We start from the raw sequence: 27,211 nt of genomic DNA, 5'->3' as shown, positions 1-27,211 counted from the left end.
AATCAAAACACAAAAAAAATAAAAGTTATAAAGGCTAATGCATGAATATATACAAAATAAAATCAAACGCATAGTAAATCTAAAAAAATATAAAACTAACTAAACCTAAATTAAAGCAAGGCATATAATGGAAATATAAACAAAAATAACCCTTATTCGTAAAACAAAAATCGATTGTGTGCTTGCCGTAGTTGTGTTTTGCGGGTCTGAACAGTGGCAAAGGTGATGACAGCGTATGGAATTGCGTTTGCAGGTTAGGGAGCGAGAAAGATTGTTGGTGGAGCGAAGGCTGCGTGCAACAAATACGCGGATTTGATATGCTTTGCAGGTGTGCGTGGAAGGGCAAGGGAGGAGTTGAGCTGAGGAGTGACATCGTGGAGCCACCAATGCAGAGAGCCATGAGTTTGCAGATGCGTCGAGTGGCGAAGATTTGCAAGAAAGAAAACTAGTTTCAATAGTGAATAGAAGCGATGTTGCTACAGGTGAAGAAATGCGTGGATAAAGGGAGAACGAAGGTGAGAGAAGAAGGCTGCGGGTGGAGCAACGATGGAAGCTGCGGATGAGTGCTTCGATGGCGGCGTTGGAAAGTTTGCTGTGCAGATTGATGGATGAGAATGAAGCTTGCAGCAACGTGAAAACAAATGGAGTTGCAGATATGCGTGAATTTGAATGGCCAGCAGTCTGATGGACGCAAATCTGGAGATCTGAACAGTGCATACCCTAAAAAAAATTCGAAATTTTCTTGTGAAAATGAAGCCCCAGCAGACAAATGGCTTGGAAACCTCGAATTTCTTCAAAAAAACTCTGCAAATTCTCCTGTAAATTTTAAATTGCCCTGCATTCAAATTTGTCTAATGAAAATCCTGAAATTTTTTCAAAATCTGTACCTACAACCTGCAAAAACCGAAAACCCAAAAATAATATGTGCAGGAAACAAAACTGAAAAACTTAAATCTAGCTAAATAATTATAGTATTTATAGATTAACGACTCTAAACAGCCAGATTTGTCAATAATCCACAGAAATATTTTCAGAATTTTAAACTTAATGTGAGATGCTTCAGAAAACTCTTCATGCATTCATAAAAAAAAATTCAAATGATAACTCTGGGATCAAGAACTGGCTGGGCTCTTTCAGAAAACGCAATCCGGGAGTTCGCTGGTTCAGCCGAGAACTTCCCCTAACGCCTGGTAAACTCAAAACTAAGATTTCTTGCACAACTTAAAATCAACCATTAACATAGATGGAGAAAACAATAGTGAAATCCAGATCAAATGGAGATACCTGCCATTATATTTCAGAATCTAAACTATCATTCAAACCCCAGAGATCAGACAAGATACCTGTGCCTAAATCGATCTTCATGAAGCTATTATCAATGGCTGAAAATAAAATTATGCAGAAAAATAAATCATCTTATAGCACTTTCAGAAGAGTAACACCAGCAAGATTTTTAACCCCAAAGTCTTTCTTTATTGCACAAAAAATGACTACAAGAGAGAGCTTTCTTTAGCACCAGACTCTCAAATCAAATCTGATCTCAAATGACCTCTGACACCCTATTTAAAGGAAAAATTCCCAATGGCTAGTTCGAGTGATCCATGTCAAACTAATCTCGACCGTCGATGAGGATCAAAATCCCTTTCAATCTCATCCGTCAAAATTTCAAATGCATTTTAATATATTAAAAAATTGAAATCTTGCATTTGTTTCCTCAAAACTTTGATTTATTATTATTTTATTAATTTATTATTTTTTAAATTTTTATTTATCTTTTTAATTTATTTTTAAATTTTATTTTTTATTTTTTAGTTATTTTTTAATTTATTATTATTATTATTATTATTTTTATTTTTATTATTATTTTCATTTTTTATTTTTGGATCCTTGAACTCGTTACTCAGCCTTTGGAAAAATTTCCTAGTGTCTAGGACTTAGGACTTAGGACATTATGATGGGATTAAAACATTTTCTAACCCTCAAGACACTTTACATCATGACTTTTACAATTTTACATCTCAAGGGGGAAAACCCATTTGACATAGACCCTCATAGACCACCTAGTTCTGCGACACAAATATAATCTAGCAGATCAAGCAATTTGTAATAACCTAACCAAATAGTTAGAGTTATTTCCAAATTACTTTTACATAGACTCGAAGCACACTCTGATTCCCCTAAGATTCTAATGACAAAATCCATTCTGGCTTTGGGGTTAGGCTGAAGGAAAACTCTGCCGATCATGGATTGGTGAGACAAAAAACCTTCCGGAACGTAGATTATCACTAGAAAATTAGGTTTGCCTAGGCAATTTACATACATGACTCAGATCTGCTAAGATTATTTACAATTTACACATGCAGACTGGGTTTACAACATAACATAATTGGGTTGATGATGACAGTCGAATGGCACGGACACGTCAATCAAGCGCTATCCCTTTTGTCGAAAAAGGGGGTGTATTGCTATGGGTAGTTGACACGTAGTGGTCAACGGGCCTCATACATACAATACCATGGGTCATTACCATGGTTCCCTCAATACCATCTATCTAATACCACGGGCTTATTACATTATTGCTAACTACTTGTGGTCCTTTACATGATACGGGTTAACCACCTTATTTATTACTATGGCCCATCCCATTATTACAGTATTCCCTTGGGTACCTCCCTCTGTACCCCATGTTATCCCCCCTAGGTATACTACATTCCACCCCCCTTAACATTGAAACATCAGATGATGAGCCTTTAATGGTTGACAACCAAACACAAACATCAAACCAGGTACCAGAAAAACAGGGAGAATCTAAGGAGGCTGAAGCAGAAAATGTTACAGATACTGATACATCAGATGAGGATTCAGTGGTTGAAGTAATATTGAAACATAAGAAACAACAGGCACCACAACATGTACCAGATACCAATCAGGCTCCATTAGGTGGTGAATTAAAGAAAAATATACCGTTGGTTAAAACTTCAGCATATCACCACCCACATCACCCCGCAAGAAAACAACCAACAAGATGGCAACGAATTAGCCACAAGGACAACAACCCCGGCATGACAGATAGAGAGGGGCAACGATCCAACCACTACACATCAAAAAAGAAGAGCTGCCAGGGTCAACTTCCATATCAAGCGAGCGAGGCACCAACTAGATCGAGGGTTCACCTCTCTCTGGGATGGCTAGATGCACGTGCATGGTACCAGTGGATTACTCTTTTGAGTAGATATTATTATTTGTGTTTTTCTTATGTTTCGGGGATGAAACATGTTTAAGGGGGGTGGAATGTAGTATACCTAGGGGGGATAGTATGGGGTACAGAGGGAGGTACCCAAGGGAATACTGTAATAATGGGATGGGCCATAGTAATAAATAAAGTGGTTAACCCGTATCATGAAGGAACCACAAGTAGTTAGCAATAATGTAATAAGCTCATGGCATTAGATAGATGGTATTGAGGGAACCATGGTAATGACCCATGGTATTGGATTTGAGCCATCAAATTTGTACATCTTCATCAAATTCCGATCTAGGCACTAGAATTTCAGATTCGCACTGTTGCTGTCCCGTCTTCACAAAAATTCTGAAAAAGAGCTGATTTTAAATTAGCGATATCTTCCTCATCCGTACTCAGATTCGACCGATTTTTTTTTTTTGAAATTGGGTATTTTTTCACAAAGAACTCAGATCTACCATTAGATTCTGCAAATATTGCCCTGGAACATACAGATATGATCTGCAAACTCGTCGCCCCGAAAAATATCTACAACACAACTAATTTTTAAATCAGCGATATCTCCCTCATCTGGACTCCGATTCGGCCGATTTTTTTTCTTTTCAAATTGGGTATTTTTTCACAAAAAAGCCAGATCTGCAATTAGATTCTGCATATTTTGCATTAGAACGTACAGATTTGCAGGTATGCCATGGGCATATATGACTTTCAGTTGACGAAAGACAAGCTTGAGAAGCTTGGATGTACACATGAGGAGGTTGTTGCTGTGCACAAGTACTTGAGGACGCAGTACCAATCGGATACATGGGTGGATGAGAGTTAGGGAGGTAATTTCCTGGTCCTTCTCACGAGATAGACCTTGGAGGTAGGTGTGTGCAGGTCCTTGATATTTAGGAGGATTGCACCACCCTTACAAGGGGCCTTGGGATGAGGCTTTTTTTTTATAGGTTGATTATGCTTGGATGAATGCGACTGTTTTGACAACACATTGGCATTAGCGCCATGGGCAACATGTTGCAGATGAGATGTTGGATTACTCCATGGGCCTAAGCATGACTTAATTTTACACTTGGGATGGATTGTTAATCGAGATCAGATTGTGATAGGGTGCTGAGAAACAACCAACGGTGGCATGAGGAGGAGCATTCTCATGGGTTGAGCGCTACAATTAGATTAGCTACCCAACTAGTTCGAGTCATGAGGGTATGCAGTGCACCGAGTTTTGTTAGATAGATGTCTTGGTTATGGCCGAGTTGTTGTGTTGGATGGAGTATTATGCAGTGTGTTGACCTCTACCAGTCAACTACCCATGCAGTACACCCCCTTTTTCTTTGCAAGAAAGGGGCAACACCTGATCAGCGTGTCTGTGCCATCCTGCAGTCATCAGCAGTTTAATCATTTTGATTGTAAACCCAGTCTGCATTTATGAATTGTAAATAATCTTAGCAGATATGAGTCATGTATGTGAATTGCCTAGGTGGACCTAACTTTCTAGTGGTAATCTACGTCCCGGAAGGTTTTTCGTCTCACCGATCCATGGATCGGCAGAGTTTTCCTTCAAACCTGACCCCAAAGCCGGGATGGATTTTGTCATTAGAACTTTAGGAGAATCCTAGTGTGTTGATCTGCTAGATTATAGTTGTGTCGCAGAACTGGGTGATTTGTGAGGGTCTGTATTAAATGGGTTTGTCCCCCTTAAGATGTAAATTTGTAAAAGTCATGATGTAATGTGTCCTGAGGGTCGAAAAATGTTTTAAATCCCCTCATGAGTCCTAAGTCCTAGGTCCTAGGTGATGTTTCCGAAGGCTTAGTTCGATGATCCATTTTAAAATGAATTAAAAAAAATAAAAATTAAAAAATGAATAAAAATAATAAAATAATAAAAAATAGTAAAAAATTAAAAAATAAAACAAAAACCCTAACTAATAAAATAATAATATTTTAAGTGAATAAATCGACAGATGAGATCAAGAGATGTCTTGATCCTCATTAACGGTCGAGATCATTTCTACATGGATCATTCGAACTAGCCGTTGGGATCATTTCCTTTATATAGGGTCTTAGGTGGTCATTTCAGATCATTGGATCTGTGAGTCTGATACTGAAGAAGCTCTCTTGTAAATCTGTTTCTGGTTAATAAAAGAAGACTTTGGGGTCCATATCTTGCTGGTGTTACTCTCTTAAAATGTTGTGAGATTGTTTCATTTTCTGCATATGTTATTTTCAGCCGTTAATAATAGCTTTTTTGTAGAGTATTGTGAGCACAGGTATCTTGTTCACCTGCTGGGGTTTGGGTGCTGTTAGGGTTTCTGAAGTAATGGCAGGTATCTCCATTACTTCCTGAGATCTAGCAGCATTTTTGCCCTCTTTACTGATGGTTGTTTCTGAGCTGTGCAGAAAACATTTTCTGAAGAAATATTGTGGGCGTTAGGGGAAGTTCTCGGCTGAACCAGCCAACTCCCGCAAGCATTTTTTGCTGAGCCCAGTTGGATTTGATCCTGGGTCTATCATTCGGCTTATTTTCTGATTTGCATGAGAAATTTTCTGAAGTTCTTCACAGTGACAAATCTGAAATTTTCGTTTCTTTAAAATATTTCCGTTCTTATTGCTGAATCTGGCTGTTAAGGGGCCAAATCTGTACATTAATCAATTAGCTGTTCTAGGGTTTCAAATTTATTTTATGCAGTTTTCATTAGGGTTTAGGGTTCTTAGGTTCCATTTTATCACATGAAAATTTTCGAAATTATTTTTGGCAGGTAAATCAGATTTCACCCGTGGCTCCCATGCCCTGTCAGCAGCCACTGCTCCATCAGCTCCATCCGCCATCGAACCTGCAAACAACATCCAAATCCTTCGATTTAATCGAATATGGCAGGCAGATTGAAAGCACATCTTGAGGCCATTATTATTACAAAAGCAGTGTGAACATTCGTTTCAGAATCGATTCTTAAAAAATAGGATCACTTGCTCAATCAACTGAAGGCGTTGGTGGTGGTTATGGCATCTCTAACAGGCGGGGATGTTGCTGATAATGCTAGAACAACTGGGTAAACGCTTAAAACTACATTGATATCATATGCCGTGTGGAGAAATTGCGGCTGGATTGTACGTGGCAATCTTTTGTGCGTCGAAACCATTTCACCAGCATTTCAAAATCGACCCACGCATCTTTCTAAAAACGCCGTCAGCAAGGCCTGCAGATCTGGTTTTCAGTTGATCTCATTGTATTGTGTATATTCACGTGGACCTGCAAACGAATTAAGCGTTAAAATTTATTGCTGTGTGCGTTGTGCATAGAGGTATCCAAATCGTCAACAGTGGGAGTTCCAGGTAAGGAAACGAGTTTCGATTTGATCCTCAATGACTGTAGTTTGTCTGGCATCTTCATCATCGGGCCAGGTATCGAATTCCTATTCTCCTGAAAGCATTTGCCTGGGCATTGAGCTTCATTCACGCCGGCAACAGTTTTCATTCTCGAACAGTTTTATTTGCGTGTGCTGTGCCTTCGAATCCATATTCTGCTTTTAAAATCTCTGACGGGATCGGGCTTTCCTCACTCAGACGGAGCAGGTAGAACCGAATTTTTTTTTCCTGTCATATAATGCGTGTTGCTGCGTTGTTTCTATCGTAGCTTTAGATTAGGGTTTCGATTCATTTTTTTAGGTTTCGTTTTCTTTTGCCTTAGGATTTTTATAAAGATTCAATAAAAAATAAAATAAAAACGAAAGAAATGCGTTAAGTTCTTTGTTAGATTTTAATCATTTAAAAATTTTGATTTAATATTTATTATTTTAGCTTAGGATTTTATTTGTTAAGATTTTAAATAATTTCAATTTCAAAAAATAAAAAGATTTTATTTAAGTTTTTAGACTTTAGATTAAATATTTGTATAGTTTTATATAGGTTTAAATTTTATGTTTTAGATTTGTCTTTTAGTTAGATTTCAATTTTTTTTTTTTTTTTTAAGTTTAGTTTAGGGTTAAGCTTAGTTTTATTTAGATTTTTTGATTTTAAGTTTTGTTTTAGCATAGATACTTTTAGTTTTAAATTTTATTTTGCTTTTAAAAAAAAAAAAAAATTTCGAAAAAATATAAAAATATTGTGGAAATTTTTAGATCCAGTTATTTTCGAGGATTTTGTCATATCTTTCATGCTGAGATATAAATTTTCAAGTCGAGATGCGAAATTGATATCTGGTTAATGGTTTATGATTCGTGGTGGTTTTTTTGAAAATTCTCAATTGCTGGATATTGTTTTGGTCATTCTAAGAGCATTGTGATTTAGCTGATGATAAATGATTGCTCTTCACGGTTTATGTTTCTACATCATCTAACAAGTAATCGTTTTAATAACAATCTCTTAAGGCACTGGTCTGCTAAATTAATCAAATCCATCGAGTGCTTTTTATATCGTATCTCGTGTCTCCCAATTATCTGGTCGACAGTTGGTCTCATCATCTCACAGGAACTACCCCCCTTAGCCGCGGGAGACAGGCTTAAACGGAGGGATCGAGGATCAGAGTGACAGCCCCCGGTCTGATCGTTGTCGTGTTAATCCGTGCGACAACATTTTTTGGCGCCGTTGCCGGGGATAGAGTTTTTCTGTCCTTAGTTTTTCAACATCTTTTCATCATTCATCGTTCATCTGTCTATCATTCGTTTGAGCCGGCAACGCCAACATTTTTTGGCGCCGTTGCCGGGGATACTTTTTCTTTGTGTTTCAAACGACAAATCATTTTTCTCATTTCTTATCTCTTCATCTGGCCCGGCAACGCCAACATTTTTTGGCGCTGTTGCCGGGGATAGAGTTTTTCTGTTCCTGGAGGTTTCATCGACATTCACCTTCTCATCTTTCTCATCTCTCATTTTGAGTTGGCAAATTCAACCTTCTGGGTTATCATTTGGATCTTTTATTGCCTTATTTTTCGCCATATCAGTAGCATCTCTTCGGTGTCTTTCTTGTTTGGGTGGCGACTCCATTTTCTTATTTTTCCCATACAAGAAGCCTCCCGCATATCTGCTTGTGGTTACTTTTTGGATCCTAGAATCAGATTCATTGTTCAAGTGGCGACTCCACTGTTTTCATCTCTGGATTTTCTTGAGCAGATATCTAGTTCTATCATCCTTTTAATCCCTTATCATTCATCATGGATTATTCATTTAAGCCATGTCGTTTTACTGAACGTTTCCATGATTTTCCGGAAGATGCCATTCCTAAGTTACCTATTTTCTCGGGTGGTGATCCAATCGCTGTTAGAAGGCATCTAGTCTTGTTCACTCGCATCATGATCATATACTGTAGATCCCCGGCAACGGCGCCAAAAAATGTTGTCGCGCGGATTGACACGACAACGCTCAGATCGGGGATCAGAGTGACAGCCCCTGGTCTGAGCGTTGTCGTGTCAATCTGCGCGACAACACAGTGATTCACATGATCACGATACATGATGAGGTGAAACACAATATATGTTGCAGCAATGGCAAGTAGTCGAGTTGGAGGGACCAACCTTCCATGATGGGCAGCATGTGGAGATTGCGATGGATGTGGTTGATGATCATGGATTGAGGAGACTTCCCGTTCATGAAGTCATGAACCTTGGTGGTTTGTGTGATGATGGAGCAGAGATGGGCAACATGAACATTTTTGAGATGCTGGAGGTAGCGACACTTTGCAATGATATATGATGGTGTTGTCAGGGACAAGAACATTTTTTAGAGTGGTGGAGGATGTCAGGACCCCAAGAGGAGTTGGGTGCGCCGTGTGTGCTACGGGTGCCCGAGTCGGTTTTATGCGACAGGTGAGTCATCTGCGGTTATGTGCGACGAGTCGACTTTATGCGAAGACCGCACGAGTTCAGTTAAAGGCGATGGGCGAGCGCGCCCGATGATACGACGAGTGGGACGATTCAGTTAAACGCGCCCTGGTAAGTTGTGTGAGGGTGCGAGGAGTTGGAAAAGCACGCCAAGGCAATTCGTTTGTTGAGCGCCCTGGTGAGCGCGCATGGATGAATCACATGGGAGTTAGAAAATCGAAATGGAAATTCGGCTAAGTGTGGACCGCCGCGACGATGAGTCATAGGGAGAGTTGAAAAACCGAGATTGGGCCGACGTATGGAGGAGGACGCCCTGGGCGGGCCGACGTTCGGAAGTGGATCCGAGATGGCTGGCCCTAGAACGCCTAATGTATTTGTTGTAGTAGGACTTGTGTCTCATTATATTTATACATTGTATCTCAGCTGAACATTTGCTGAATATCTAAGAAGAAGAATCTGGTTGGGTTTTCCCCCTTGTGGGCTTTTGCCCTGGTCTTTGACCTAAATCCTGGTGTCTCTATTGTGTACGCTTTTCTCCTGTTGTTCCTTAATGTTTCGCTTCATTGTTGATGTTATTGTTATCTCTACATAATTGCTAATGATGATATGATGTTATGGGGTGAATGTAATGTGAAAATTTTGAAAAAGTTAAAAAATGCAATTATCTACAACAAAGAACATTCTAGCCCTAAAATTAACACCATCAAACCGCACTCCAACTTTGGGGGTATCTATGAGTGAAAAAACTCAGCGAGTTATTCGTCGTTAAAAAATGCGAATAATCAGGTAAGTGAGAAAAAACACTCTAAAGTGGACTCACTTGATGACAGGGTCCAAGTCTCCTAGGCTTGTTACAAAGCTTTTTTCATCATGCTAGCGACATTTTTACAATTCCCCGCAGGGTTGTGGAATTTGATAACAAAATTTAGAGAGAGGAGAGAGAAAGGGGCTAGAATGCCCTGTTGACTTCTGGAATTTTGAAAAAAATTGATGTGTATTGTGTCTTGGGCTATGGAGTCTTCATAACACTTGCTAAGTGCAACTCACCAATCAATAGGGTGAATGTTACATTTTCTTTATAAAATGATAACATCTACATGAAAGTCCTAATATCGTTGAATAAAAAATGTGATTTTCAACTTTGTGATGATGCCCAAATGTTTTTAAGATAGCCTCTACAAACACTATGAGATTTTGCAATAGTTGGAATTAGTTAAAAAATTCTTTTGATTTCATCCTTATCCTACTATGGAGATCTTATCGTTACACATAAGTTCCTATTACAAGGCTGATAATGAAAACTATGAAAATACACAAGAAAAATGCTAAATGTTAAAGTCCTATATATGTCCACAAAAGAGAAATACAAAAGATCATCATGGAAAATTATTGGTTAAAACCATTATACAAAGCATTGTTGGTAATAATTAATTTATATTTAAGTATCATAGATTCTTAGTATTTTCTAGTAAAAAACTATCTATTTTGGAAGTTACTCTTTTTTCTAATACAATTTAGAGTTTATAATGAACAATACATGCATATTTACAATACTTGAGTAGAGGATGTTCTCTTTCTATTTTCCTAGATAAATCTGGGCATTTTTCATTGAATAGCTTTCCCCCCTCTCGAAACTTATGTTTACCTTGTTTTAACTTTGGACAGTGGCTTTCTTCATTTATGATTTGCATGATAAGGTTTCAACTTTTCATATGAATGGAAATGTAGTATGAGGGTTACTTATTGTGATTTTCTTCACATGAGAGCTTGGATGTTGACAACATGTAATTGATTTTGAAATTCTTTGCTTTGCATTTTAGAGACAATTTATATTACTACTAAGTGCTTTCTTTAATTGTTGTTGTAGTTGATGCTCTAGTTGGATCAGTGACATGGGTTGGGGAAAGACTTTCTTGTGTTTGTGCCCGAGAAAGGGACATCAGTGATAGATTTACTATTGATGTGACGCCAATTCAAGTAAGCATTTGAGTAAGAATTTCATATTCATGTATAAAGTGATTTCTCATAGGCCCTTTTTAACTTATGCATCGATACAATTTTGATTATAACTTGTTTTTATTCATTGTTTTGAAAACTAACCTTTGACCTCATGTTTGTCCTCAAATATAAAAAACTCACACTAGTTGACATTTGTAAACCTAAAGCAAACTTAGACATTCATTTCAATACAAATAACCAAAGTTGCATATTAGAAACCAATGAATACATTTTATTGTTGATACTTGGGGAAATCCTCCAAGGTTCTTTCTTTTTTATTGGCTATAGAAAGTCCTATTCAACTATGCTTGTGTATGGTAAATATCATATATATAGGATTATTAAGGTGCATTGGGGTCTCGGGTGACCTATATTTACAAATTTTATATATTAATGTCCAGTAGTGGTAAAAGTTGCCCAATGGGGTTGTTACAAAAAAATCTAGCACCTATTGCAAAGTCTCAATAGGTAACCTAGACAATGAGCAAAACATTCGAGTTACCATTGTCACCTTAGCAACTACTCCCCTACTTTTAGTAAAGGAGGCAATCCAACACTAAGGAGGCTTCCCTGGTAGGTATTAGGGATCAAGTAACCTAATAATCTTAAGCTAAATAATGTTGAATTTTCTAAGTTGATTGGTTAGAAAATTAATTTGTATTCTACTGGTTTATTTCTTCTACTTGTAAATTCTAAACAAGTTATTTAAAACATTTAAATAACGAAATAAACACAATACAGTCACAACATCTATAGATCATCAGTTGAAAGAAAACAAACACACAAGTGACACTGTTATTTTTGGACAAATGTCCTCGGAAAAACCCAATGCGGGAAAACCGACGCAACTATTTTGAGGGTTTATTATTATGCAGTATTTCCTTGAGTACAATTGGGTGCCTAACCGGCTCACCCAACAAAGACAAATACACAGCAACAATACCTCTATATTCGGAAACAGGTATTCAGAAAACCTATCCCACGAAACCCTCTCCGGCGACTTTGAAGCTCAGCGCTGGCCTTTTTGGCCTTTGCGTCAGCCTCTTGTTGACCTGCATCAGCCCCAGGACCCTCTGCGTCAGCCCTTTGAGGCACTATGCAGCCTCTGGAACCCTTTGCGTCACTCCAACAACCTCTGCGTGGATGACGCAGTCCCTCTGGCCTCTGCGCTGTCTCTGTTGGGCTCTGCGTGGCTTGAACTGGCTGTTGCTCTCGCTCTCCTTGCTTTTGCGCTAGTCTCTCAGTACTGTCTCTGCCTCTGCGTCTCAGTCCAGTACTCACTGCCCCTCGCTGTTGATCACTGATTCACGTTTGCTTAGCAAACCTGCTCTAGCAAAATGAATGACTGATCACTCTAGTGTATCTTCCAACTGACCCTTAAGCCTTTTCTTATACTTTTCTTGTTGGTCCTTCAACGACTGAGATTAAATCTCTAATCAACGACTAATATTAGATTTGGCTTGATCCATGACTTTGGAACCTTCTAACCCAGTTTTATATTAATACCCATTAATATTTTATTTTTCCAAAGTTTAGACTTAGGAACTCCATTAAAAATATTAATTATTTTAATATCTCCCAAACCAGGTACAATTTATCCAAACCATTTCTGGGTCTTGGAGATCTCATGTGCTTTATCCTCTCTACCAATTTTCATGGCTAGAGCACATCCGGTGCTACCCCAAATCAACAAATACCCTCCTAAGAATCCTATAATAAAAATCCACTAGATAAAGGTATGCCAAACTAGGGTTTGCAGTGGATGAAAGAGTAAATTCAAGATCTGGGTTCAAAGGATCGATGGGTGTTTTCGCCCAAATTGTACACGAGAATGCGACAATGCTCAAGGCAGGGGCTGTCACTCTGATCCCGACCCTCTCCATTTAAGTTGTCTCCCTACAACAGGATGAGGGGGGTAGTCCCTATGGATGAGATGATGGGTTCGAGAGACACAATTGAATGGCCTAGCACCTTGGTTAAGGAAAATTGACAAGTTTGATTGTTTAGCATAACTTGATTGGATTTAAGGAACTTTAAGTATGAGACCGGTGCCTTTGGAGTCAAATTACTTGCACAATATGAATTAAGATACCAAGTTACCAGATGAACAGTTGCTGTTACGATGAGAAATTATCCTATATGAGATGCAACACCAAAAACTAAGTGACATGCAAGCTCTTGGTTAATTTAATTAGAATGCCTATTCTAGATTAGAGCCCTCAATTTAGTCGTCTTGAAGCAAGTATCGCAAGAAGGATGTAGAAAGAAGCCCACTAGAAGGAAGCTATGGCCTCATTAACGATGCCTCTCGTGAGGTTCTGACGACCTAGGTGTCTTCGTTCCTACAAGGGATGTCCACAAGAGAACTGCAAGGTCGCTTGTTTTAAGTTTTAACCTTACTGCAAGGATCAAGCGTCACGAGCCAAGAGAGAGGGGGTCCTATCTTTCTATCAACCAAGATTATTCTTGGAGGTAAATTTATTAATGCACAACTAATCCTGGGATGAAATGCAAGTTGTGAGTGATAGTTTTAAGTGAGATTGTTAGATGACTTTTAAGTACTTAAAGTTAAATCACTTAAGATTCAATGATATTCAACACAAGAGCATAAAAGAAGTACTTGAAGAGCAAATACAGGAACAAATCTCACTAAAGCAAATGTGCCAACGAGCCACTTGATTTGCTAATTAAAGTGCTTCAAAACCGATCTCTCCAACGAGTCAATGAGACAAGCAACTTCCAATAGATTATTCAATCACAAGATTTATTCAAGGACTTAACAATCTTAATGAGATAAGTGCTCTAAAGCAATGACAATGACAAGCAAGGAGCACCAATTTACCAATTGTCTTGATATGCAAATTAGAAACCAAATGAGACAATGAGGAATGCTCAAAAGATATATAAAGTAATCTTATCAATTAACAATCTCAATGTTCTTTAAATGATAACAATAAGGAGCAAGAACAATATTATATCACTTTAGCAATTAGACACAATGTTCTTCAATAAGCAAGATGCTCTAAAAGTAACAAGGGAAAGGGCAATATACACTTATGCAATATCAATAGAAGTTTAGAGCATTAGCAATCATTTAAGCTTCTTACAACAAGATGCTCAATTAAATGACAATGGAATTACTTTCCTTAGGGCACAACTTCTTTAATTTTTGCTTTAGATGTTTATATACAATGCTAATGGAGACAAAAGCAAAATTATGCCAATGATGCAATGCAAGATGCAAATAGTGACCAGCAAGACAACAATTGTATTTTCACAATGATTAGTCAAACCACTTGGAGCAAAACCACTTAAATCACTTTGCCGATGAGAGAAATAATCCTTAAAAGCTTCAAAATGAGTTTCTTGTGACTTTAGGTGTTCCTTTTATCACTGTTATGATTTATATCAGAACTGTAAATGCATATATCAGACCTTAAAAATCATATGACAGTCCTCTAAATTCACTTAGAACATAAAAAATGCAATAACCCAAATCTTTCCTATCACTTGAAATTAAATGTATGATGGTTATTGACTTACTTTAAAGTATTTTAGGGCTCTTTTAAGCTGTGTATTCAGAGATTTTCCCACTGTTATAAGATGATTTCAGATCGGAACATAAAACATTGAGGAGGATAATGGGGTTAGAGAGCAAACCCTTGGCCCTAGGGCATTGTGAGATGCCCAGTTGACTTCCAAAATGCACTTGGACTCTTCCAAACACCTGCAATGCAAATATTAGCATTAACAAATAATGGATCAACCCTCTTGTGACTGCAGCTAAGGCTTCTAGGGCTGAATGATGTACTAATGAGACCTCAAGCCCTTGAATCCTTAATGAGAAGTCTGCAACACCAAATGTTAGCTTGGCAAAATTATCTTGACATCAACTTGAAACCCTGCCAACTTACCATAAGCCTACAAAACAAATATTAATGCCAAATTTCAAGTTCTAAACTCAGAAATAGCCAAAAAATGACTGCAAAAAGAGAATAAAGGCCTAATAAGGCCTGCGGCTTAGCCCTAGGAGGCTGCCACTAAGGGTTTCAAACCCTTAAAGGGCTGCTGCTGCTAAGGAGGAGGATTTAAGGCCTGTGGTCACAAGAAAAAGGCCAAAAATGGCTAGTGGCTAAGAAAGGAAGGCCCTAAAGGCCTTCAACTAAGCCCGAAAGGGTCGTCACTAGGGTATGAGCCCTCACAAGGGCTGCGGCTAGGGGGATTTGGCTCAATTAGGTCTGTGTCCAAGCCCAGTAGGCCTTGTAATCCCTGCGACGAGCCTTAAGAGGCGTCAAAACACAAAAAAATTGACTTCTTACTTCAAGAACCACTGCTAAAGTTCCTTTAAGGGCTAATGACTTCCTTCTTCAGCTGGACGTTGAGCAATGTGACTTGGTGAGGCTAGATCTTACCCTCTAAGGCCTAGATCAACCTCCTCCTCTTGAATGAATAGCGCAGAAATTAAGTTCTGCTTCAAACCCTTGAGCTATCACCTGCACAAATGAAATAGAGAAGACCCAAGAACCCAATATACAAAAATTGAAATAAATCCCCAACCCCTAATACTATACAAAATATGAGAAATTAGTATTTAAAATACAAGGGTTAGTGGAAAAATAATTTACAAATATTTACAAAATGAAATTTGCTCTCATTAGCATATTAAACTTTATGGCCCAAGTAAAATAATTTTTGAAATAATGAGAGAATAATTTTTCAAATTTTCTCAAAGCCCTCTTGAATAAGATTTTCATTAGATCAAGACTTGGAGCCAAACAAGAGTGTGACCCCTTCTTAGTCTGTGAACTTGGAGGCCAAAGCTTGGAGCAACCTGTAACTCAATGCACTTCAAGTGATAGATTATTGTTAAAATTGGCAACTAGGGCCAAACTCTATGTGGGGCATCTTATTTATGGCAGCTGATATTTTTCTTGGATTCCTCTCATCGAGAGGTGTAGAATTGATCTAATGATCATCCGATTCTAACAAGTATTTATGGAGATATGAATTTATTTGTATTTACTTGACAAATTGTCAAGGTCGGTTAGCGGCTAAATCTGTGGTACACATGTTGAGCATTTCATATAAATACAAGAGAGGTTGAGGCATTATTCCATCATCTCATCTCTCACATTCTTCTCTCCTTTATTGATTGGGTTTACACACAAGGAGCAGCACACACACGTGGGAAAGAAGAGGATGAAGTTGGAGGATGCAAAAGAACGCAGGAAAGAAGGACGCAGATCTGTTTGACTGTGTTGACTTTGACCAAGGCTGCAGCAAGTCATTTTGACCAGCGTTGACCTTTCAGGAGTGTGGTTTTGGTGTGGCTGCCTCTCCTAGGCAGGCCGCAAATTTTGGCACACAAACCGAGGCATTTTGACCTCTGGTTTGACCAGCGTTGACTGCCCTAGTTCATAGCAGCAGGTTGATTTCATTTGACTGGGTTTTTCGGACTGTTTATGGACTGCCTCTTCTTGCTTTTGGAGGCCTAGATGATCGAGAAATTGACCAAGCATATTGGAGGTCAATTTCATCTTGTTTCACCAGATTTGACTTTGCTGGTTAGGGTTTGCTGCTGCTGTCCTAAAATTACAGATTTATGTATTTGTACTATTTCTCTCTCTGCTGAATTATTGAAGATTATAGAAGGATTGATCAAAGGGTTTCCCCACATTGTCCCTGGCTAGCCGCCACAGCTGGTGTCTCTTGTCTTGGCTTGTTTTTTGTCGATCTATTAATGTTCTATTTGCATTTTACTATATGTTAATGTGATTGCTAATCAGTGGCTATTAAGAAGAAATTGATGTAAACTGCACTAAGCATAGAAACCATATTGTGGATGGAGAAAAAAGCCAAAAAATTGTGCATGGAAACCATATTGTGCATGGAGGAAAAGGCCAAAAAATTACACAGACAAATGGCATAGAAACCATATTGTGCATGGAGAAAAAAGCCAAAAGATTACATAGATCAATGGCAGCATATCAAGGAGGGGGATGAGGAGGGAGTATAGGGGGAGCTACAAAGTATCCAACACACTCATTCATGTGAAAATCTATATGTTCCACTCGAGCTTCCAGGCTTCAGAGGTGGTCATTCGTGCCCTGGTGGCTGCGATGGAGAGAATCCAACTGTGCTAATATCTCATTTTGACTATATTGGATATCATTCATATATGCAACAAGTTCATTACGGTCTTCATACCTGTGGTCGCGAATGATGTCAATGTTAAGTTGAATGTCTCGAAGTTGCGCGACCAAAGATTCCATTATTGCTAGAGCCTCAATTTGTCCTGTAGATCGAGCTAGAGATGGCGCGACTTCACTTCACACTTTGTGCTAACGGTATTCCCGGAAGACGAACTGGAGCACATAGCAGGACGATCTGCATTGTTGAAATTACCACCCCCATGCCGCGGTTATCGTAGTTAGCGAGGCATTGAAGAGGCAATGGGGAGGCCGAACGACTAAGACAGAGAGCACTTCAAAGAGTTCCTGCAACAGAGAGAGCAATACCAACCACCCAGGAAGAGGGGCACCTGAAGAGGCTGAGCGAAACTGGAGGTTCCACTAGGGAGACTATCGAAACCAACAGTGATGATGCCTAGAGACTATCGAGACCAAAATCATGATTATCAACCATTCTCTGAAGTCGCATTTGTTTGGCAGAGGAATGGAATCATTATTGAGCTAGGGTTTGACTTTGAGGTGAGACTGCTGTTAACTCCAGGGATTGACTTCTTGTCAAATTGTGAGAAGACTTGAGGGCCGTGTTAAATTTATTTGCCAATAGGAGGAAGTCGAATGCTCAAAATAAAGAGCTGGTGTGTCGATTTACAAGGAGAACCGAGATTCTGATCTGGAGCTGTGACGTTTCTTCTGGTGGAACATGGAGTTAGGAACCAAATTGCAATGAATTTCTTCAGAAATTTCATCAGCCAGAGAGTCCAGCTACCTTATTCTGAAAGTCAAACCATTGTTGCATCAGTGCTAGACGTTTTCTCCTCTGCTAGGGCGAGATTCTGTGAGGGATAAGGGGTTCAAATTCCTTTATTCTTGCAACTGAACCAATTATTGCATTTTTGGGTCAGATTTCCATCACTAGAGGACAAATTTCTCTTGGTTTGAAGAGGACGTGGACCATTATTGGAGGATTGCTAAAAACACTGAGCAGGCCTTGACTTTTTCTCGTTGGACAAGACAAGGATTATCTACAACAAAAGCAACTTAGCGAGGCATTATCCATATTTTCCAGATTTTGCAGTGAAACAGCGGCACAGTTTGGATGCTAATACTTCAGAATCTGCATTGTCGGCCTCACTCCCATCATTGACTAAGCTGTGGTTAAGGCAAAATCTCAGGTTCCTCTATTTCACTAATCCTCTGTGTAATTATTGGGCAGAAGTAAATGGAACAATTCTAGTTTACCAGTTACATATGTAAAATTTCTAAGCTTATATAAATCATCTTGAACTCTTGAACACTTCATTTTTGGGTGTATATTGGCTACTCTCTATTTTATTTGAGTTGTCATTGTGAAAGTGTACCTACAGCCGTGGTTTGTATGAGACAAATTGTTGCAATTCCAAAATAGGGAAGCCGAGGGCTCATGAGAGCTGATTTGTCTAAGGACTGAGACTGGCTTATTGAGGCGAAACTGCCCAGATTAGTATATGAACCCTTTCCTAGCCTATATGTTCCAGATCTGAAGCAAGACAGAGGCATAAATCGCAACTTCCAGATTTGCATTAAAATAGTGATTTGATAAAGTCCTGAGCACAAATCGTTGCAAAGGCATCCATGACAAACTTTGAAATTTATAGCAGAGTATTGCCTAGCTGAAGTTTGTCATTGTCACTATTGTATTGGTCATGAGCCCTGTAATGTCTATATGTTGATGGTCACATTATTGTGTCGAGTGAAGAGTCCAGTCATGGGGGAGAGTAAACCTCTATTTGAGTCAATACGCATATTGTTGTTAATATGTCAAGCCCTTACTGTGCTTGTATGGAGTCAAAAGTAATGGCTGAGTTAAACAACCCTGCATTTTGCCATATATTTGTCAATGGTAGCATTGCTGAGTGTTGGATTGTCGGGCAAAGTCATGCATAAAACATTTTGATGTACTCATTCAGCTAAAACATGTACGGAACTTCTATAAAGTCCCTTAATAACTTAGTAGCAACAACCAATAGATCCCTTTCCAAGGGGATACTTTCTATGTTACAGCAAGAGCAGCCACAAGAAGAACATGAATTGGGGCCCAAAATTTATGCACTTGGAATAGATTTGAGATGCATTGTGGTTACAACAAAAGCTCTTCTCAAACTCAAAGAACTTGCTTCATCCCTCTCCAAGGTCCAGCAGTTAGATGGTAAGAGCTTGATTTGGGCTCTAAAACCAGCCATGCTTGCTCTCATACAACACATATTTTTGGAGCACCCTTGTGTAGGGGTCAAATTTCCAGTTGCCTCTTGTCTCAATAGTATCATGATGCTGACCGCATCTATACCTCCTTACAGTGATGAGATTATGAGGAGAGTCTTCACACTGATAGTGGAGACCTTTTAGGATTTGGATAACAGTGAGAGCCCTACCTTTGGGAAGAGGTTAGAGATTCTAGAAGTCATGGGCTTGGTTATATCTTATGACCTCATGTTTGAGCTGGAGTGTAATGACTTGATCTTGCAGATGTTCCAATGCTTTTTCAGCATTACGAAACGTCATTCTGACATAATCATGACATACATGTAGTCTATGTCCTCATGTATGGGAGGCCATCATGCCATTTGCAGGAGGTTGCAGTGTAGGTTGTTGGCCATTTGGAGGGAGGAACAATTGGTTTTACCTGTTGCTTATGAACTAGCTGAAAGGTTAGTTGAGTAGAACATTGAATTGTTCAAGAGATGGTTGACCAATGAGGAGTTGCAATGGATTTGTGGTGACCAACCATGTAGCATGAATGAGCTGAGGAGGAAGGGTTGTTGCTTCATTTGCAAGGAACCTTGGGGACTTGACCACTCATGCTGGAGTGACACTGAGGATATGATAGGGGTAGATAAAGAGGAGATTCCTTTTGATCTTCAGGATGAGGATTTTGTTGGACATTGGATAAACCAACGATCCCCGTGTGTTTCGCGACATTGACTAACCGCCTCTCGTGGATCCTTATCTCTGGCAATGTAATCGTTGACTAACACCTACAGGTTTTGGTCTAACAACAATTGTGATTCCCAACAAGTGGTATCAGAGCGTAGGTCACGAGTTCGATACACACTCGACTCGTGTTGGGGGGGAGATTGTTGGACATTGGATAAACCAACGCTCCCCATGTGTTTCGTGACATGGACTAATCGCCCCTCGTGGATCCTTCTCTGGTAATGCGATCGTTGACTAACACTTGCAGATTTTGGTCTAACAACAATCGTGATTCCCAACAGATTCTTCTTCTATTGTTGAGTCCATGGGTTGTTATGAGGATACCTCTGAGGAGGATGAGATCTGATGGGGAGTTGATGATAACAACCCAGGTATGCATCCATGTAAGATGGAGGCGTATGATGAGCAACAGATTGTCCGGGGGGCGAACTTTCCAGATGAGCGAGTGATGATTCAACATGGAGAGCACATAGAGAAGCATCGGTTAGTTGAGGAGGTTGATGTGCACAGTGTGAATGAGGAGCCATTCTTAGAGAGCCAGTTAGAGGCTCATGTAGAACCCATGACGGAGGAGGATGAGCAACCATCCTCGGGGCCAACCATTGATGAGGAGCAGGTGAATATATAGACAACTAGCAGGGTGGTAGTATTTGCAGACTCTTGTCGTCAGGGGGTGCTGTAGCTAGATAGGATAGTTTTACAGGACATCGGTAGACTAGGTGAGCATGGAGTTTCCGATCAAATGAGGGAGGATCTTTTGCAAATGGTGGTGCATCCATATTTGGTCCTACCTGTTGTCGCGCGGATTGACACGACAACGCTCAGACCAGGGGCTGTCACTCTGATCCCCGATCCCTCCGTTTAAGCCTGTCTCCCACGGCTAAGGGGGGTAGACCCTGAGGAAAAATGAAAGGCCAACTGCCAAACAGTTGGGCCGGGAGACGAGATGCACTAAAATGGTTTTATTGATTTGATAGACCAGTGCCTTACAAGATCTGAATGATTACTAGCTAGATGATCTAAGAACATGAGCCACGGACAGCAATCATTTATTGTCAGACAAAGAGAGCGATGCTTTAAATATCTAGTAAACCACAAGGCTCCTCAAATAACGATATCCAGCAAACTAAGAGAAATAAATTGCTTTAAATAACAGTGAATCCAGATATCTATTTTGTGTTCAGATCTCAGCGTGAAAGATAAAGCATGAGTAAAAAGACTGAAGCTGGCAAAATAAACTAAGTCTAGAGCCTAAAATTCTTTTTCCTTCTCTTTTTTTTTTTTTTAATCAAAATTTAAAATCTAATTCAAATCTAAATCTAAATCTAAACTATAATTAAAACGAAAAAAAAAAAAAATAAAAATAAAAAAAAAATAAAAAAAAAATAAATAAATAAATCTAAAACATAAAATCTAAATCTAAACAGCAATACACTAAAATATAACTATTAAAATTAACAAAACTAAAATAAAACTCAAAGATTTAAAATATGAATACAGCTAAATCCTAAGTCTAAAACAAAATCGAAAAAATGAAAATCGTGACTGCCCTAGCGTGAAAACTGAGCCGTCAACACCAAACCAACCTAAACGTAACTAGACCCAAACCGCTGAAAGATATCAAGACGCAGATATATATAAAATGACCCACTGACTGTAATCGATTATACTATGAAATCTGGTGGAGAAATCGTAAACCTGGACAGCAGCTTAACCATGTAAACAAATCAGAAAACAAAAAGGAGTGAGATGGAACTCGGCCTCAGAAATGCGGAAACGATGCTTGGTGACAGGGTTCAGACTATGTCACACGGTTCGAGTTCGAGTTCGAGTTCGACAACGATTAAGTTCGATTCGAGTTCGAATTTTCCGATCAGGTTCGAATGAGGTTCGGCATTAGGTTCGACTATACATATTTTTCAATATATATATATATATATATGACAAAATAATAGAAAATTCAAAATCAATCCATAAACACATGAACACAAATTCTTATTAGTAAACATACATCAATAATGTAATCATTCTAACATCTAGTTAAATGTAAACATACACAATAGTAGTTTGCAAAAAGAAATGACATAATTTTCAGTCTTCAAAATTTAAATGAATGTCAAATACTAGTAATCTTTTAAAAAATCACATAATCAAAACATGATCAAAATTTAAACGTACACATCATTGTAGGACATCTTCAAATTTCAAAATTTTAAACATCATCAAAGTCATAATATCATCAAAGTCATCAACACATGGAATTCCATCATTTGGCTCATCATCATCAATGCTAATATAATAAGGAAGTCATAAAGACCATTGCCAAATAGTTATAATCCATAAAATTGTTCTAGGAAATTCAAAAAACATAGATAGTCTATACTTATGGCCTACTAGACTCTAGTATGATCAAAAAGCTCTCAATCATCATGTGCATATGGGCCTATGGCATAGTAAAGGCACTAGAATGGGGATCATCAAAGTCATCAATAGATGGAATTCCAACATTTGGATCATCTAGTGAATCACCATCACTGCTAATATCATCTTCTTCTCGCTCTAAATCAGCATCAAACCATGGCTCGTAGGAACTAGATGCATCTTTGGCCACACTACTCAAGGCCAACTTCAAATTACTGCGAACATAAACAAGGTCTTCCAACCTTGTAGACAATAATTTGTTTCTTTTCTTGGACTGGATATGGTTAAAGCTACTCCAGTTCCTTTCACAAGCAGAGGCACTTGATCCCTGGCTCAAAATACGAACTGCAAAACGTTGCAATTCAGGAGTCTCTGATCCATAAAACTGCCACCATCTCCCTGGAGGAATATTGGGCCTATCTTGTACTGCACTAGACCTTGCAAATATTCCCTCTTCCAACCTGTATGCTCGGAGCTGCTCTCTAATTCTCCTGCATTCTTCTTGATCAGGGACCAATCGTTCAACTGCATCATAAAGGCCATTCATGACTTCTGCATCATTTGTTCTTTCTATCCCAAAGAGTCTAGGATCCAAATAACAAGCTGCTGCATGTAAAGGACTATGCAACATCTTCCATCTTTCATCAATCATCTCCCATATTGCAATGTACTCATTTTCCTCATTATTAAAAGATTTTGCAATGGCTTCTTTAGCACGATCCATGCCCTCATAAACAAAACCCATGGAAGGGGTATCAACCATGCGAAGCATATCAACAATTGGTTCACATATTTTTAAGACCTTCTCAGCATTGTCCCAAAAAGCAGTCCCTAAAATCACCTGTTCCAACTCCTTTCCTTTAGCTTCCTTTGAAAGATGAGACCTCTCCCACTCATTGTTGCAAAAAACACCTCTTATACTCCCTTTTTCTTCAACTAACCTTTTGATAGTAATATAATATGTGGCAAACCTGGTGTCACAAGGCCTGAGCAACTCTCTAGATGCATTATTCCTGTACAAGCTCAATGTGAGTTGATGGTTAAATATGAAGTGAGAAATTTGTTTCCCCCTCCGAACTGTCTCATTAATCCATGGAAACTTTGCCAAGTCATGTAACAATAAGTCAAGACAATGGGCAGCACAAGGTGTCCAATATATTCTTCTGTATTTATCCATGACCATTTTTCCTGCTCCAACACAATTTGAAGCACTATCTGTTATAACCTGGACCACATTTTCTTCTCCAACCTCAAGAATAGCTTCCTCTAAAATCTTGAAAATAAATTCAGAGGTCTTCTTATTCCCTGATGCATCAACTACTTTAAAAAAAGTACCCCTTTAGGGCAAGAAACCAACACATTAATAAGAGGTCTATGATTCATATCTGACCAGCCATCTGATAAAATTGTGCACCCTGTTTCCTTCCAAGAGTCTTTGATCTTCTGCAAATTGTTTGTAACTCTTTCTTTTGACCTCTTCAAAATAGTGGTCCTTATGGTCTCAGAACTAGGAGGGAGATATCCATTACCAAAACCTGCCATCATCTTACATGCGTTGATGAAGTAAGGGCTTCTTGCCACATTAAATGGAATTGCACATTCAAAAAACATATCACCTACAGCATCATCAACTGCTTGTTTCTGCATGGGCTTCCAAAAAGTATTTAATGTGGCTGTCCCACTTGATTTACTGATCTTTGACTGAGATGAATCCCCAACACCAACCGTGCTTGAAGAAAATGCAGAGAATGAATTGTAATTCATTGCAATTTCTGTTTGAACACGTTGTCTTTTGTTTTCATTCACTTTCTTAGCCTTTTGTATATTGTCATAATCTTTCTGAAGTGTCTCCTTGAGCTCTGCAGACACATTCTTGCAACCTTCAACGCCACCTCCTTTGCCATTAGTGACAGACAGCAAGTGGTCCATGACTCTAGTTAAAGATCCAAAAAATTCATTATTACATAACTTGCATTTCAAATGCCTCCCATGAGGCCCGTCCAATTTCTCCACATATTTCCATCCTTCTGCCGTTGACTTTGGAGGTGCCATAACAAATATGTCTGCATTTTTGTTGGCAATGGCATATTAAAATTCGAATTTAAACAAATGATAAAATAATGAAATTCAAATATAAATAAAACTTGATATCTTGATTAAAAAGTAAGAAGTAAAAAAAATCTACTGAATCACGCCTATTGAGTCACAAATTATGAAATAATGATTTCTAATGCATGTCAAAAGGCTGTGACCTCTAGTTGTTTGTGTTGAGGCAGCGAAGGGGTTAGGACTTTTTAATATTCTCCAAAGGCTACAGCCTAGTATGATCTCATTTGTACACAGCCTAGTATGAAACTTTCGACTTGAAGTTGAAGCCTTGAAAGTTGAAGAGAATAAAATTATAGAACTAATTTATAATCAAAGAAAATACTCTACAGATTGTGTGACATTTAGAAAATGAAAGGTTTCTGGTATAATGTAACATCTGCAGCATGCTCTATGGGCCATCCAGAAAGCAGGGCATCAAAACAATGCCATCATAAACATGTCAAGGCTCAACATAATAAAATAGGCATTTAAATAACCTCCTATTGATCATCCAGTAATAACATTGCAATGGATGTAAATATTGAAAATAGGCAGTAAAACTTAAAAGACAGTCATGTTCAGCTGCCAATACTGTCTACTATCAAGATCAGAGTGCTGGATTGCTTGGTAAGTTGGTGCTACTGCTAATTGCTAATTTGCTATATAACAGCCAATTGTTGAAATGTTGATTACATAACTAAGGCCTAATGAATGACTATTGTGTAATTTTGTCATTGCATAGGAGGCAATTAATAAGAATGACTATTCTGGTGTATTTCTCACTGTTTAGTAATGGCACACGTTTGAAATTGTAGAGGCATTGGCCTTGGCTCAAAAAACTTATCCAACTCTCATTCCAAAACTTGACACTTTGTGCCCTTTCTCATGTTGTCGATTGATAGCAAAACCAATTACTTAAAATGAGAAGAAATGCAAATGTCAATGCTCAAAGAATTGATATGTCTTGTTCTCAGGAGGGTGATGTAAAAAAATTTAAGAATCTGTGCATGAATTCTATAGTTCTCGCAAAGATCATGGATGCGACTGTTTTTGGCACTGACTTATATGTGATTCAAAGGGCATCAATCTAAAACAACAACAGGGAAGTAAGAAGAAAGCCAACCCTTATACTTTTGATAATGCTGCCCTCCCACCATCTCTTAACTGGGTCCAAGACAGTGAGGAAGAGGATTTACAAAAGGAATCTCATGAAGGGTAGGAAATATTTCGTATATCAGATTATATTTCTGAACCTAAGAGTGAGAATTCTAAGATCCCAATGGAAGGGATACACACTCTTTCACATGCTTTGAGGGAAGATAGTGATAGCGGTGACAGCCTGACAGCCTACAGGTTGAATGATGAGATGGCAACATTCCTCAATGTCAAAACTGTTGAAGGCAAACATGTGTTACTGTTCTTTAAAAATGTGAAGAGGGCAGAAATAATAAATGTACAGATCTCATAAGAATATATTCTTGGTTCAGAGGAAGGATTGTTTGCTTTGTCACAAATTACAATACCTTGTTGAGGATGAGTTGGAAGCTAGGGAAAAATAAGACAATCAAGACTTTAAGTTCGGCAATATTTCTATGCCAAGAGATGGATCTGATAATGAGATGGAAAACATAGGGACAACACTTGATGAAGAGCATACAATGGAACCTGAAGTTGAGGAATCTCTATTGAAAATTTGTGATCTCAGTTTATCATAAGGCTTTACTAGTTCCAATTTTACAGATACAACCAAAGGCCCACGCAGAGATCCTACATTTTATACCTCTGCTTTCATTACATACAGATGCAACCAAAGGCCCTGTGCTCTTATTTAATAGACATTTGATATTTCACAACCAACAATGAATGTGTCCATTCAACCAAATATTTAAATATTAAACCATCTCACAAATATCTAATATTTGAAATCAATATTCATTTCATCTAAATTGAGTTAAATGATTCGTATAATGTAACAACTTTGTGCAAAGCCTCTGCACATTTCATTCACAGCTACATATTTCAGATCAGCTTACATATCTGTAAACGTTTCCATGGACTAATCGAAGCTTCATTCAGAGCTACCAGATCTGTCGAACAGCGAGAGCATGAATATTAATACTGTAAAGTATTAATATTCATGCTCTCGCTGTTCGACAAATCTGGTAGCGGACGGCCCGAACCCTGTGATTCGTGACTTAGAGTCTAGACCCCAAGCACCCAGCAGTGAGCACCGTTCGGCGTTAAAGCCTAAATGTGAAGCACAACAAGGTTAATCCCGCGGGCCGACAAGAAGTGACAAATACAATGGTCACAGACTATAGAAAAGCGGGGGCCCCAAGTTCCTTAGAGCTGTTAACTGTTAACATTTAACGTTAACTGGGGGATCATTATATAACTGTTAACATTTATACGTTAAGAACAGAGTCACAGACCCGAAATTCTGAAGATTGGCTCCCGCGCAGTGTGTACATACCTGTCGCCGGTCGGTAA

The 27,211-nt window shown here is 38.6% G+C and overlaps 1 protein-coding gene across 7 annotated transcripts in view; it reads left to right on the top strand.

Moving 5' to 3' along the window:
- The window catches only part of LOC149267391 (uncharacterized), a 423,973-nt gene that overhangs the window by 123,641 nt on the left and 273,121 nt on the right, over positions 1-27,211 (top strand). For 5 of the 7 annotated variants that reach the window (XM_089432487.1, XM_089432448.1, XM_089432463.1 and 2 more), the window contains one exon: positions 10,921-11,030. In XM_089432487.1, the coding sequence (XP_089288613.1) occupies positions 10,921-11,030 (110 nt within the window). The remainder of the gene's footprint in view (positions 1-10,920; positions 11,031-27,211) is intronic. The other 2 variants (XM_089432472.1, XM_089432480.1) reach the window with 1 other exon arrangement.

The sequence above is a fragment of the Pinus tabuliformis genome, chromosome 6, assembly GCF_031772625.1.
Source record: "Pinus tabuliformis cultivar Carrire ecotype Pingquan chromosome 6, CPIR1, whole genome shotgun sequence".
Classification (NCBI taxonomy): Eukaryota; Viridiplantae; Streptophyta; class Pinopsida; order Pinales; family Pinaceae; genus Pinus; species Pinus tabuliformis.
This window is presented reverse-complemented; position numbering and strand designations above follow the sequence as displayed.